At 35.6% G+C, this 14,240-nt stretch overlaps 1 protein-coding gene across 1 annotated transcript in view; it reads right to left on the bottom strand.

The window, feature by feature from the left end:
* Window positions 1-14,240, bottom strand: part of IMPG1 (interphotoreceptor matrix proteoglycan 1) — a 57,247-nt gene that overhangs the window by 18,083 nt on the left and 24,924 nt on the right. Inside the window, exons 8-12 of the mRNA XM_051613940.1 lie at window positions 13,315-13,373; window positions 11,709-11,729; window positions 10,106-10,353; window positions 8,596-8,672; window positions 7,608-8,112 (exon numbers count right to left, since the gene is read on the bottom strand). Of these exons, the coding sequence (XP_051469900.1) occupies window positions 7,608-8,112; window positions 8,596-8,672; window positions 10,106-10,353; window positions 11,709-11,729; window positions 13,315-13,373 (910 nt within the window). The remainder of the gene's footprint in view (window positions 1-7,607; window positions 8,113-8,595; window positions 8,673-10,105; window positions 10,354-11,708; window positions 11,730-13,314; window positions 13,374-14,240) is intronic.

Genomic DNA, 14,240 nt, shown 5'->3' with positions numbered 1-14,240 from the left:
TATTAGTTTGCAAAATGATAAAAACAAAACAGAAGTTGCATGATACAAATTCAAGTAATGTGTTGACCCAAGGACCTAAAAAGAGAAAAGACAAACATGAAATTAGAAAGTTAAAACCCATTAATCTCTTAAAATCTTGTAATCAGATGAACATTTTAAGACTTGCCAAGAAAAAAGAAAACATTTATTTGTATATATTTACACACATATAGTCAATTGTATATGAAAATCAAGAGAGGGTAGTGATAGGCCAAGAGGTAATGGTTTTAAACTGAAAGAGGGGAGATTTAGGTTAGACATTCAGGAAGAAATTCTTCACCATGAGGGTAGTAAGGCACTGGAAAAGGTTGCCTAAGGAGGTTGTTGATGCCCCATCCCTGGAGGTGTTTAAGGCCAGGTTGGATGAGGCTTGTGCAGCCTGGTCTAGTGTGAGGTGTCCCTGCTCATAGCAGGGAGGTTGGAACCTGATGATCTTTAATGTCTTTTCTAACCTTACCAATTCTATGATTCTAAAAATAGGGAATTAAGCAAATGAAAGTCACAGAATGAGGAGTATTTTATTCTTCTAAACCACTGTGCCTTATATGTAGGTAATCTGTTTTTTTTCTTGTGGTTTTGAAATTGAACAAATGACTGAGAGAGATATGAGAACATCCTGCTGGTTTTAGACTATGTTCTATTGTAAAAATACATGGCACTTTTAATGACATTGATAATGACTTTGGAACAAATGTGTTAGCCCTGACTTGGCTTGTTAAATCCATCCATCATGGCTGGATTCTGAATGTGAGCAGCTCATCACAGACAGAGCCCTCTTGCCAGGCAGCTTAAATGTTTAAGCCAGCAATAACTACACAGCACAGTGAAATGGATCTACACAACCTTTAGCTGCACCTTTGCTTTGAAATTCCCCAAGAGGCCTTCAAGTAATACTGGACTGCAGAAGTCATAAGACATATGCTAGTTTCTCATAAAAGAACATTTAAATAAATGTTTGGGATTTTTCTCATGTAAAATATTTGGATTAAGGTACAGGGATTGCATTTAAGTTAATTGTTAAGCAGCAGTGATAACACAAAGATGAAACACTGTTTGTTACTGTTAACAGAAAGAGTGAGTCACTGATCATAGCACTTACAGATATACCGGGAAACTCAATTAGTTTGAGCTAATTAGTTAGCTGCCTGTAAACTACCTGGCTCCCTGCACATGAGGGAAGCACTAGGCATAACTAGTACTAATCCTACAAGCGTTTAAAGATAAATTGTCAATAAAAGAGCAGAAAACTGGATTGCAATATATGTGCCTGGACAAAGAGAAATGGATACTTCTTCATTAGCCTTTCCCAACAGAGGATTTTTTTGGGTAACTGTGCCTGATGCCGAGTGCATTCTCTTCTGCCCTGCCATACATTGCTAGCGAAGTTGTCTGTCCTGATGCTTTCAGGCATGCATTCTCCTCAAGACACACTTATTATTATTGTTATTATTATTGTTATTTTAATTGGAGCTTTGCAGCATCATGTAGGGATACTCTAAAGTTCTTCAAGAATGGTTTAGCATAAAAGCATAAATTTGATTTATATTGTTTCACTTCAGAGTGGCAGTTCTGAAATTAAGAATAAAATATTTCATAGGGATGAGAATGGAACTTATCTCAATGGTCTAAGACAGATTTAGCCAGGTTTTCAGCCACTGCTCTAGGCTATGTATACATTTATGGGGTAGGACTGAAATGTAGTACTGCTGCAGTATTTTTCCAACCTCATTCCTCCTAATGTCTAGAAAAATAAATCAAAACAGTGGCAAGTTCTATTGAAAGGTGTTGATTGAGAACTGAAATCCTCAGGTATGAAGATGTCATTAATTAATAGTACTTCTTGTTTTCTCAGTCAACCCCTGGCAGGTTTCCACATTGCATGGCAATAAAGATGGCTATTAAATATTTGGCCTGCTATGAATAAACTCATTTATCTGTTATTAGCACCACAATTCTACAAGTATCATATTCTACAATACATTAATAAAAAATAGGAAATCCACCAACTGGGGAAGAATGGAAAAGAAACTAAAACATGTAAATGCAATAAAATGAACAAGAAACTAATTCCTTTGCCTCCAGGTTTGTTTTAATCATGTTCTTACTGATGCACATAATGACCTTACCATTCTGCCTCCTCCTAAGTTACACCTGGCTATTGTTGCTTGAAATTGTGTTTACTCCTTTCCTCTAAATGTCTTTATAGAAAGTTGTATTGAAAAAGGAATGTTAAGAACATATTTGAAAAAAATATGTTTTATCATCAACCAGAAGTCAGAATTTTATTTTTCTTCCTTTCTATTTTACTTGCAATATGCAAATATATGAGATCTATCCTGGCAGTAATTTTTACACATCCAAAATTTTCACACATCCTAAATTTTCACAAACACAAAACCCATTAAATTTAGTAGAAACATTGCAAATTTGCCTCTGTTAAAGATTTTTGTATCTTTTTGTCTGCTAGTTTTAAATACTATGGCATCTTTCAAATTAATGAACATGCAGCTTAAATTGATATTAGAAGGAGTTTCACATATGTGAGTCTTCTCAGGTATTGCTGAGAGAATCACAGTTGGAAGGCCAAGCCCTCTCTGTAACTAGGATACAGAGAAATAAAACTCCATCCAGAGATGTGATTCAGAGTACAAACCTTGTAACTTGCCTATAGTTATCTCATGCAGTTGGTATGAGTTATTCCCTAACAAAGAATTAACCATTAAAGAAGTGCCAGGCTGAGCTCAGATGACCTTGTTATGTTGAAAGGATACTCAATCCTCTGTAATAATTTTTAAAAATCAAAATACTACCATCATTTGATAATAACAGCTTATTTCTCAAAGTTGTAATTTCTAATAAGATCAAGGATATTTAATTAAGGAAGGAACATCATTATTTAGGGCATATTAGTTTTAGCAGTGCCACTTTACCGGGTATGTGTTCCAACTGGACTATATATATATGATATGTAAAATTCATTAGCTTCATTAATTTTTAACCTGGCACCCTCAGCCTAAAAATCTGTATTATTTGTTTTAAAATATTTGTCTTATTTTACTTCTGCAATATTGCATATTGCTTTTTAAATTATTTCATTAAGGATATTACTATGTTATTTTTCAGCTTTAATCTTGTCTCTGCACAGAGACAGGAAGGTGATCATGGATTGGTTTTAGCAATAGACGGGATGTGAGAATGGAATGCATGAAAGCCTGTATTAGACATTATGTCTCACTCTTAGTGGAGGGTTACCTGCAAGAAATGAAAAGATTAAGTAACAAACAGTGAGCTGATTTAAAGTCAGCAGTAGTATGGCGAGTTTGGAGGGAGGGAGAAGAGTAGTTTGGAGTGAAATGGTGTTGAAAACGGAAGAGGAAAATCATCAGGGGAATGCTAATTATAAGATAACATATAATATAGTGATAGCATTTGGAAAACAGAGGTACTGAAGGATGGTTAGTTTTGAGAGTCTAAAAGGGAGCATGTGAGGTACATGAGAATTAGCTGCAGGAGCCATAGAGTTTACTAGCAACAGTGATGATTGTGTGAGGGAGAAACTCCAAATGTGTGTGCAGAACATGAGCATCTGGTGCAGGTGTGCACCTGTGAAACCAATGGGACAGCAGTCTGTGCCTGTGTCTGGGGAAGAGGTATAAGTAAAATGTACAAGTCAACAAGTGGCAGAGCACAGAGGTGTATCTTCCTGCTATCTATATAGTTGGGGAATAAGGTGTTGCATTTTTTCATTATACACATTGCATCTGGTTAAGCAAACCTTCTTAGCAGGTACATAAATTGCTTCACACGGTCATTTCAATGAGTCATTGGAATTACCAACCACATATAAAGTAAAGTTTCACTTGTTTGGGTTAATGTGCACTTATATTGCATATTTTTTGGGGGGGTGGGCATGAATAAGTAATTGTATTTGAAGGAAGAAAAGCCTAACCTTGGAGTAAAACTGAAGTGATTGGACAGCCTAATAATTTTAACAAGTGATGTGTTAAATTGGGAAAATAGATAGTGCTTTGTTTCTCTCATACTGTCTTGCTTGGATTAGTTATTTCATTTTAATATTTTAAAGAATGCTTTGGAGATGTGATGCAGGTTTTTTTCTATTCAGGCTGTTCCTGCTCTTCCCAGCTCAGAGACAGCTTAGTAGCAGACTCTTGTTAAATTTTAGGCATATGCTAATCACATACATCTTTACAAGCCTTCAGGATATCTGTTGAACTCCAAGTATGCAATTCTAAATTTATCACAACAGTGAACATACTATGAACATTTTATTAAATTTGATGTATCCTAATATGGGCCTGCTGAAAGTTTGCATTCAGCTGCTTCTTCATTTCACAGGTAACTTTTAGGCTAATTAATATCATACATAATGTTTGAGAAAATGATGTAGCTAGACCTACCTCTTCTCTTCTCCATGCATCAGCTTGAAGCAGCACCTCCATGAAAAGCATTTTTGCATGGCTGAAGTGGCAAGTGATAAGTGAAAGGACACAGAGAGGAGCTGATGGGGGAGAATGTTGAGAAGAACCTGTCAGTTTATGGTCAAAGAAAACTTAAGAAAAACATAAAAACATGCAAAGAAACAGAAGAGTACTTACCCTGTATAACCACCGATGTCAAAATAAACTGGTGAGCATTTCTGGTGCAAAGAATGGGTGAATTCCAAGCCTTGGAACATCCACAGTGGTTCTTGCAAGAAGTAGTAAGCTCTTCTTTTCCATTACAATGCTGGCTATGCCAAATAGGAAGCTATGCTAGGCACAGATGGTGCTTAGGCAGCTGGGGATGAAGCAGAGGCAAAAAGAATCCCCAAACATCCAGAAAACTGAGTTTTTCTAGAAATTGAGTAGCAATAGCAGTAAGCAAGAAGTGCACAACTGAATGAACTGTTGGGCCAGAAGAAGACAACTTAAAAGAAGGCTGTGTGAGAGCAATTATAGAAATTAATTAGGTTCTCATCAGTTACACATGCTGAGATGTGACTGCCATCTACTTCTCATCAGTTTTCTTTTTTTTCCTCACAGAAAAAACTCTGAGGCACACTGCAGAGTCTTCTGTCAGAGACTTTCTTGAGGGCTTGAGGATGATTGAGGCTGGTGAGACTGAGATGTAGTACAACAAAATAGCTGAAGAATTTTACTGCTAGCTTTATTTTATCCTATGCTTCTGGAATAACTTCTCCAGAAATACTGCTTCCTCTGTGATAGTCAAGATTTCAGGATTTTGGAAATAATTTACTTTGATTGTATAATTTATTAGTAGCTACAATTAAAACAAATACAAATTAAAATTATTCTTACTGTTATGAAGCAACAGTATATAATTATTTTTGTTACAGACTTAATAGTCTCCTTTATCTGCTTATACATTTGTTTGTATTTGTTTTACTGCCGGAATATTTTGGTATTTGTCTAACACATCACACAAGTAAGTTCCTTTCTGAATGGTCATGCTGTTTTAGATGGAGTCACAGGAAGACTGGAAAGAGAGGGAGAAGAATTTAACCATACAGAAGAGATATTGATGAGTAACTCCGGAGGGGAAGAAAACAGGAAGAAGAAAGAAGAATGCTAGAGAACACTGAACAGGTATCAACTCAGACAGTAGAATAAAATGGGGGTGTTTTCATGCTTTTAAAAGGAAAATGGAAATAGCTTAACTTTGGAAGCTGCTATAGCAAAGAAAAATTTTTTTTAATATTCAAACGTTTAAACCACAACATCTCACCCAGGCATTTCACAACTTTTCAGTAAGAGGCCTGGAAATTTGTACCAGGTTTTTTAATCTTAATTCTATTAAGAAATCTCAAAACAGAATTTGAAATTCAAAGGTTAGGTTTACTTTAAAGACAGCTTAGCATCTTCCTAGTAGTTCTGGGTTACTTCAAGAGGTGGAGTACCTGCCATCACTGTTTGGCCAGCATGGATGTCTAGTCCTCACTGGCTTGCTCTTTACTGCCCGTGGACAGCATCACTGTCCAGAATCAGCACAACACCATCTGAAAGAAGCTTCATGCCTGCTCCTGGCTCATTCCTCCCACTGTACACCCAAGCTGACAAATCCCATCCTGCATGGCTTAAAAGGACACCTCTCATACAAGTCTGACTCCTCATCCCTCACCTGTTTTTCACTCTCCTTTCCCTAGATGATGTGTGTGAACTGTGTGTATTTGTGTGTGTGAGGCTGTCTGATTATCTTTCTGGGAGCTGTGAAAGAAATTTTTTATTGCTTTGCTCAGTGACCTCAGGTAGGCACAATTAAAGTAGTTGGTGTATGTTGTAGATATCCAATGCTCAGGAATCATGTGATAGCCAATGCAATAAAGCCTATGTGTGAAACGTATAGCTGATGAGGACACCTAAAAGAATCTCAAACTTCATTATTTCTGCTAGACAGCTCTTCTTTTCATGGTAAAGAAGAGTGAATTTAAAGTTCTAAACACGTGTTGAAGAAAATTTGCTCCATCATCTGGACTGTAGGATGGGGAATTAACTGGAAATTAATGTAGTAAAATTGCAAGCATTTAAAGCCTAACCTTCTGCCCAAACCTATGCAGCACTGCCTCAGTATTTCCTGCCTCTTCACACCAGCAACAACTAAAAGATTAAAACAAATTAAAAAAATAAAATAAAAAAATTACTAAGAAATGTGGCTATGAAATACAGCCAGGCACAAGGTGTGAAAAATTCTGTACCTGCTGGTGAGAAATTCTGCTAGCCATATTAAAATGAATACCACTGACACTGTTGACTTCAATAAAAGCTGTTATAAATGTTATTAAGTCCTGAATTTCCAGAGAAAATGGAGTTCCTATGAAATATGCAAAATCCAGGGAAATATAAGAATAGAGGGAATGCTGTACACAGGACTTCTAGAAAAGCTATAAACAGGTAAAAAGTTTTAAAAACTATACACTAATTACTCTTTTAAAAACTCACTAAATAGATTTTCAGCATCTCTTTTCTATTAAACATCCAGTATATTTTTTTGCACTATAAGATTTTAAGCAAATAATTACAGCTTTGTGTTTTTGCTAACACAGCATCCCTTCTTTTTAGATAGGGAACAATCCTTTTTTATCCTCTTCAGATGCAGCTGATGATGAAAGTCTTGTATTGCTTGTTTTAGACATAACTTGTGTTCAACAAGGAGGAACAAGATAGTAGACTTAAATTTTGGGAAGCCTTTTTTTTTTTACAGCTCTAGACAGTTCATTCTGCTTTGCAGATTGACAAGTCACAACCCAAATTTCTTTTTCTGATATATGTTTTTCTGTGCCTTTTTGAATTTTCAGCATAGTATCTTGTAGAAAGTGTGCCTTATCCTTAGGCAATTGTTGTTGGGTTGGTGTTGGGTTTTTTTTGACAACCTTGAAGTCAGGTACATTAGGATTTTCCTGAAATGGGCATCAGAAATGTAAATCTTTTCCCTTTGATGGCCCAGAAAAATTGTTGTGACAACTTAATAGAAAGCTTACTGTACTTACACGTGGTTGTGTGTGTAATAACTGTTATTATTACTCTTTTATGGAAAAATCTTTTGTATCTTACCTTGTCCAGATGGAATATCTTGGTCAGCTTCTTTGAAAGGTGGCTCTGTTATATCAGTCAGTTCTTTCTCCTCTTCGACTGGCAGGAGATTAGGTGGAGTAAAGCTACCTGTGGTATAAACTGCCAGAGTGGTAGGCTGCTCCACTGGAGACTCAAAGCCATCAGTGATTAAGTCATTGCTAGCAGAATCATCTGCTGGAGGAGGCAAATAGGAATCCTCTGGTTTTTGAGCACTGCTACTGCTAGCCAGAGCACTGAAAGGCACTGTGAAACTTTGATGTTCAGTAGCGGTATCTTCTGTGCCTGTAGGAGATTTATCCTGAAATGCATCTTTGGGGGGTTTGGTAGGGAATGCAGGTTCAGATGTGACAAAATTGCTTAAGTCTTCAGGGGCACTTAGCACAGGGATTCCAGTTGTAAATTCGCTGACCAAGGGGTCTTCTGTTTGGTCCACTGTTGCTGGGCTGGGGTAACCTAGTGGGAGTTCCACACTCATGGAGTCCTCCTGAAAAAGTTTTTTAAAAGAAGGTCTCATTCTTATGTTTAACTGTCATTGCTAAAAAGGGCAATATTCTTTAGTCACAGAGGCTTGCAAACAGCTAACTCAGCATGAAGTCATGTGATACATACAATATTTGACATGTGCATGTGATCTAATCACACTGCCTGTAGTTTAAGAAATGGTCAAAGAAAGATGCCTTTCACTTGCCCTCCTGTCACTGAGATGTACTACTGAGACATGGCTTACTTTGTGATTAAAACTGGAAAAGGTAATCAAGCAGTAATATTCACCTGTAAATGCTCTAAACAGTACTTCTGTTGCAGTATAACACCACAACAGTCATCCTTAAAGCATTTATAAAAGGTAGATACATATTTTAGCATAAGAGCCTTTTTCTGTGTATTTATGTACATCTTAGCATTTTTTATTTATTTTCTCATGGATAAATATGTAAATTAAAAAATAACCCCCCCACTATTAACTTACCAAACCAGGGCCTGCCAGAGGAATTGTGACCATGGCCTGGATGTCATTATCAAACTCAGTAGATGGTATAATAGATTCTGAAAAAACACACCAAAAAAGAGAGAGTACGACATTTCAGCAGTGGCACACTGATCAAAATCCATCAGCTCAGTAAAAAAAAACTATTAAAATTATTCTCCATTCAAAAAATTAATTTAAAAAACCCATGTTAAGAAGAAAGAGGCATACATTTCCATTTAAACTGGCAATTACGAGGAAAACAGGAATGTGCTCTTTATTTAATATAAAAGGGATGGGTCTGTAGAGAGCTGTATCAGGGAGGAATGCTCAAAATCAGCTGGTGTTTGAACTGCTCCATTTAATCTGCATGGGCTATGATGAGTCATTATCTTGTGTTGCTCATTAAGCCTACATTCTTATCAGCTTCACCCAGAGTCAACATCATTGTTACTGTCAGTGTTTTGGCTTTAGTGCCCAGTTGCTCCATTCACCCCCTCGAGGAGCTCTTTAAACATACTTGCATGTAAGCTGTTTTTCTAAAACTGGTTATTAAAAATAGTAGAAATAAATTAATTAAAATAGTTATTATTAAAGTGTTGTATATCCATATTTTGTTTCCTTGGGACTTTCAATCTACATTAAAAGATGAGATTTAATCTTACAGAAAGTATAAATTCATCTAAATATTTTTTTTTTAATCCAAAAAAAGTTTCTGCTCTTTGCAAATGAAACAATAGAGCTAGAATTCTGTATGTGTTTTAAGACTGTTTTGGTAAATATACATATTATTTTTTTAAAAAAAATATTTTCCCCATATTTAACCCACCTCCCCAAAACTAGGGCTATGCTAGTTTTGCAAAAAGAAATCATTTTTGGACTAAGAGGGGATATTTCTTAGCTGGATTACTGAACGGTATGCAGCCCTTCAATCTTCTGCTGGAACACCCAGCTTGTTATCTGCGCTCCCCTTCTGTTTCAGAGACCAAAACGCACCTACAGTGTGATTCACACCACTGATTCTAGCTTGGGATCAAATGCTCTTTAGGGTGTCTGTCTCTCTGACTTCACTGGGAGATTAGATGGCTTCTTTACAAAAGAGACTTAGCTTTCAGAAAGCTAGATTTATGTCGTAGGAAGCCCTCACTTTTTGTCTTATTGAAAAAGGGAGACTCTCCATACTGGGAAATTAAAACAATACAGTGATTATTCATAGTAATTTTTTTCTCCTCTTATTTTTCTTAGTGTGCAAAATATCCAGGTTTTCTGAACAAAATACCAAGAAATAGGTTCTCCAGTGTGATTGGAAGTCAGGCTGTAAAATTATAAAGGCACATTTTGCTACAAAATTTAACTTAGATCTGTGCATCCTTCAGATGCTATGCAGTGCTTAGGAGAATGGGATATATCAAATGAAAACAATGTTAGAGGTGCAAAGGAGACCTTACTGAAACTGCATCAGTTTGAAAGGGCAAGGTTCAGACTTGTGCCTGGCACCAGCCTGCCTACTGACCATCGGTAAAGTGGAGTGTTCCAAGGTCCATTGGCAGGGACTGGTCTTCATGGAGTGCGATGGCAACCAGTTGCTGAAGGTCTGTCACTGTGAGTTTAGATGTTGCTATCTCTTCCTTTGGAGAAAGTGGAATGTTTCCATTTTCCACCTTATTAGATCCAATAGTTGAGATGTCATCTGCTGTGCTTTTTGTGTCTGAGCCATCTCTCTCAAAGTTTACCACGTATCGTGCTATAGTGCTGCTTGATCTGCAAGGAAAAGATGCAAAATTGCTCAATGCAGCAAAATCAGGGTTAGGACTGATTTTACAAGCAAACAAAAATACATGCAACCATAACTTATTATCTTCTGTAAAAACAATGCAGATAGATTTCTTTCTGATGAAACTGTCATCTTCAAATCTCTTTTGCAATACCCAAACCTTTTTTTCTTTTATGCATAATTTCTAATAACAATTCCAATATTGAAGAAAAGTAATCTGACTAATCAGAGGCCTACAAAACTGCTAATATAACTGAAGTCATTGATTATTAGTTCAAATAGTCATAAATGCATGCTGAGGTTACTAGAAGTCACAATAACTTCTTAATTATACAGGAACATATGAAAAGAGATCAGACAGTTTATAAAACTACAGATAAGCAAAAATCCTATCACATCTGGGGCAATTTTTTACTAATTTTTGAAGAACAGCAAGAAAATTAGCTAACCACTTAGCTGATCACTTTTCACAATGGGAGTTAGCTTTTCCAAGTCTGGATGAATGTTTATAGCTTCTCCCTAGATGTACTTGTTTAACAGAAGTTAATACATACTTTTCATAAATGCTAAATTCACCTAATTAAAATGAAAAATCATGAGTACACTGTGAAACATTTGTACTCCACTGTGTTGCTAATATCAAATAACTGGAGAGAGAGGAATGTCACTTTATCTAGTATGTGGTATGCAGTTTACATTTATATGACATTGCAAGAATTCAGGAAAAGCATAAGACAATTTTTCCTTTTAAACTGCAAGTAAAAGAGAAATTCTGAGAACTGCTAGACAAATTATTCCCCAGCAGCACTTTTAAGCAACAGCAAAAGGCTCTGTAGCTCTTTGTATTATCAGGCAAAAGCTCCCTGCGTTTTATCAGCCTAGTAACTGGAAGTTTTGCCATTCTATCTGGCCTGATAAAGGAGGTAACAAATAAAACTCTACATGCTTGTTGAAGACAATGTGTGTGTGGGAATACAGCTTGGAAACAGCAGATCAAAAATGAAAATTTAAACATGAAGTTTCCCTATTTTATTTTTCTTCACTTTCTGTTTATGACTGATAGAGACCTTAACTCATCTGAATGTGAATTTTCTTAGGTCAAACATTTTTCTTCAGAGATTCTGACAAAATTTGATTACATGAACCCTCAGATTAAGGTAAAAGCTGTCCCTGCTGCTTTATATCACAGATTTTGTACTAAGGTAGAACACAAATCAATTCACTTTGTCACATGCAGATAAAGAACATGTATTGATATATCTATCTACATCAGATAGTCTATAAAATTATTAATCTTAACTATTATTATATTTATATTGTATTATATTTACAGACAAATTACCCATCTTTCTCCTTCTTCTCTCTTCATTTCATCACAGAAGAAAGGGTATGATAAAGATTGCAAAATAAAGAAAAACAGAAGATTCATGTAAATCAGTTGTACAACGAAAAAACATGTTTCATCTTATCTTCTATGTGTTCTCTATAATTTTTATCTCTGTGTGAAAATGACATCCTATGCTCTATAATTTCACTTTTCTCCTTCAAAATTATAGGAATATCCATGTTTTGAGTGGGGAAACAGAATTTTACCTTATCTTAATAGTTTGAAATATCTGCTTTCCTATTTCCCACTACAGATGGTGCACTTTGAGGACTGTCATTACTAATCTATATTTCTATGGTGTCAATGAACAACTGTGACAGTAGTAGCAACTATTACTGTTACCACACATGGTGCCTTCTTTAATAAAATGCCCTGTTATTTTCACTGATGAGTTCTCTAGCATATCTCTAATGTTGACCTTCCAAATTGCATGGTAGGAAATACTGCTTATATATGTAGCAATAAGGATAAGGGAGAAAGGACAGCAACACCTGTCTTTGCTGATCTGTAACTCTCAAGAGCTAACTAAATTACTAGAAGATGGGAAGCAATCTTGGTCTACCACAGTGATGAACGTTCTTTCATATCAGCTCCTAAGACCAAGATACTAAGCAGAAATGGAACCCACATCTTGGGAGTCACAACTGAAAGAGGTTAGTTATTGCAAATTGTAACTCTGAGGTGCTATTAAAGACACTCTCTGCTTGTTCTGTGGTAGCCAGCTTTTTTTTTTTTTTTTTTTTTTTTACTTTCACTTTCACTAACAAAATGTAAGCAACTAATTTTCACTCTATTTTCTTCTTTTCTTTCCTTTTCCTCAGCAATTTTGGAGTGAGAAAAGCTAGGAAGAAGTATGCTCTTGTCTAAAATTGCATTGCAATATGAAAGTTCTTCAATGTATTAAATATTACTAGAAGTACTGAATGTTCCTGATGCTGTGCCATAAACCCACATGAATGTATGTATTTTTCTTGCTCTTTTTTCCCTTTCAAGTTTATGTTATTGTTTACTATTAGTAATTTGGTTTTCCCTTGACTTTTTACATAATGTGTTCATATCTATAGAAGCATAACCATATCAGATACTCAGTTTTTGATCCCCTCTCTCCTGTAGATTCTCATTGAAAAAATACACAGTAGCTTGTATTATGAGTAAACATAAGGAAGCCAAAGCTAAAAAAAAAAAAAAAAAAAAAAAAAGTCAAGCCAGATTTTATTAAAAAAAAAGAAACTTTCTTAATTGTTTGAGAAAAATTTATTTTACACATGTGAACATGTATCCTCCTGCAACCTTCTCTTGTCAAGGCACCTTCACTGTTATCTATGGGCACAGGGTCCACACACAAAGAAGTAGCCACATAAACAATCATATTCCTAACTCTCTTTATAGTGCCATTTAAGAAAATCTAACCTAAACCTCCCTTGATTCAGCTTCCTGCCATTTCGCCGAGTCCTGTCATTGGTCACAGGAGGGAAAGCTGAGAAGGGAGGTGTTGGAGGGGAAGAAGGAAGAAGAGAATGATAGTAGCCATTAGAAAAATGAGTCCTATTTTCTTACTTACTTAAATCCTAATACGTGGATTTCTTTGAATCCTGGAAGTTTCTCAAATATTTTTTGCATCTATAGAAAAACATGAAATCATTAAGTCAGTGTTCTACCACTAACAAGCAAGCATGGGTTGAGTATGTAGGAAATATTTTTCATATTTCAGAAAGAGCTTTAGGAAACAGCCTCATCTGCTCTCTTTGTGGTATCATTGCTCAAGTTAAACACAGTATTTCATTTGTATGTGCTGTCTGTAGGCCCTATAAATAGGCAAAATGAAGCACAAAATACAGCTGTATGTAACGTAATAATGTAAATCAGTGATAATCTAGTTCATAATAGAGCAAGTCAAACAGTATGAATCAAATGTTTTTCTCATTTTCAGCATTTTTGGTTCATGAATAGTTTTGTGATTCAAGAAAGCTCAACTGTAAATTGTTAGTTATTGAGAAATAATGACCAAATGTGGATGGATTTGGATTATTTGACAAATAATTTCTAAATTGAACAGTATTAACTGTCTTATATAAATAGAATAACTTAATATATATTTTAATTATAATGCTACAATTGTACAGTTACATGTTTTTGAATAGAAGAGATAGTATGAAGAATAAAAAAGGAGCAGAAAAGGTGAATACTGTATACATTTTTCAGACTTTAGAATAAGGGGTTTTGTCAGCACCTCAGCAATTAACAATGTTTTGAGATCCAACTAATTGATCTTGTGCTCTTTTCCAATTGTAGCAACATTTATGCAGCTAAGTCAAATTAAATATTTTATGTACATCTAAGAATAAAAGGCTTTTTTTAAACACCAAATTCCACGGTTCCTTTCTGATTCACTTCCTGGTGCTGCTACGTACCAGGAAACACATTGTCTAAGCCTTTCATCTGCAAGCAAAGCCTGTGGTGTTGAGGGAATTCAGCACTTGAAAAGAA

Source organism: Apus apus, chromosome 3 (genome assembly GCF_020740795.1).
Source record: "Apus apus isolate bApuApu2 chromosome 3, bApuApu2.pri.cur, whole genome shotgun sequence".
NCBI classification, from domain to species: domain Eukaryota; kingdom Metazoa; phylum Chordata; class Aves; order Apodiformes; family Apodidae; genus Apus; species Apus apus.
Note: the sequence above shows the minus strand (reverse complement) of the source record. Positions and strands in the feature narration are given on the sequence as shown.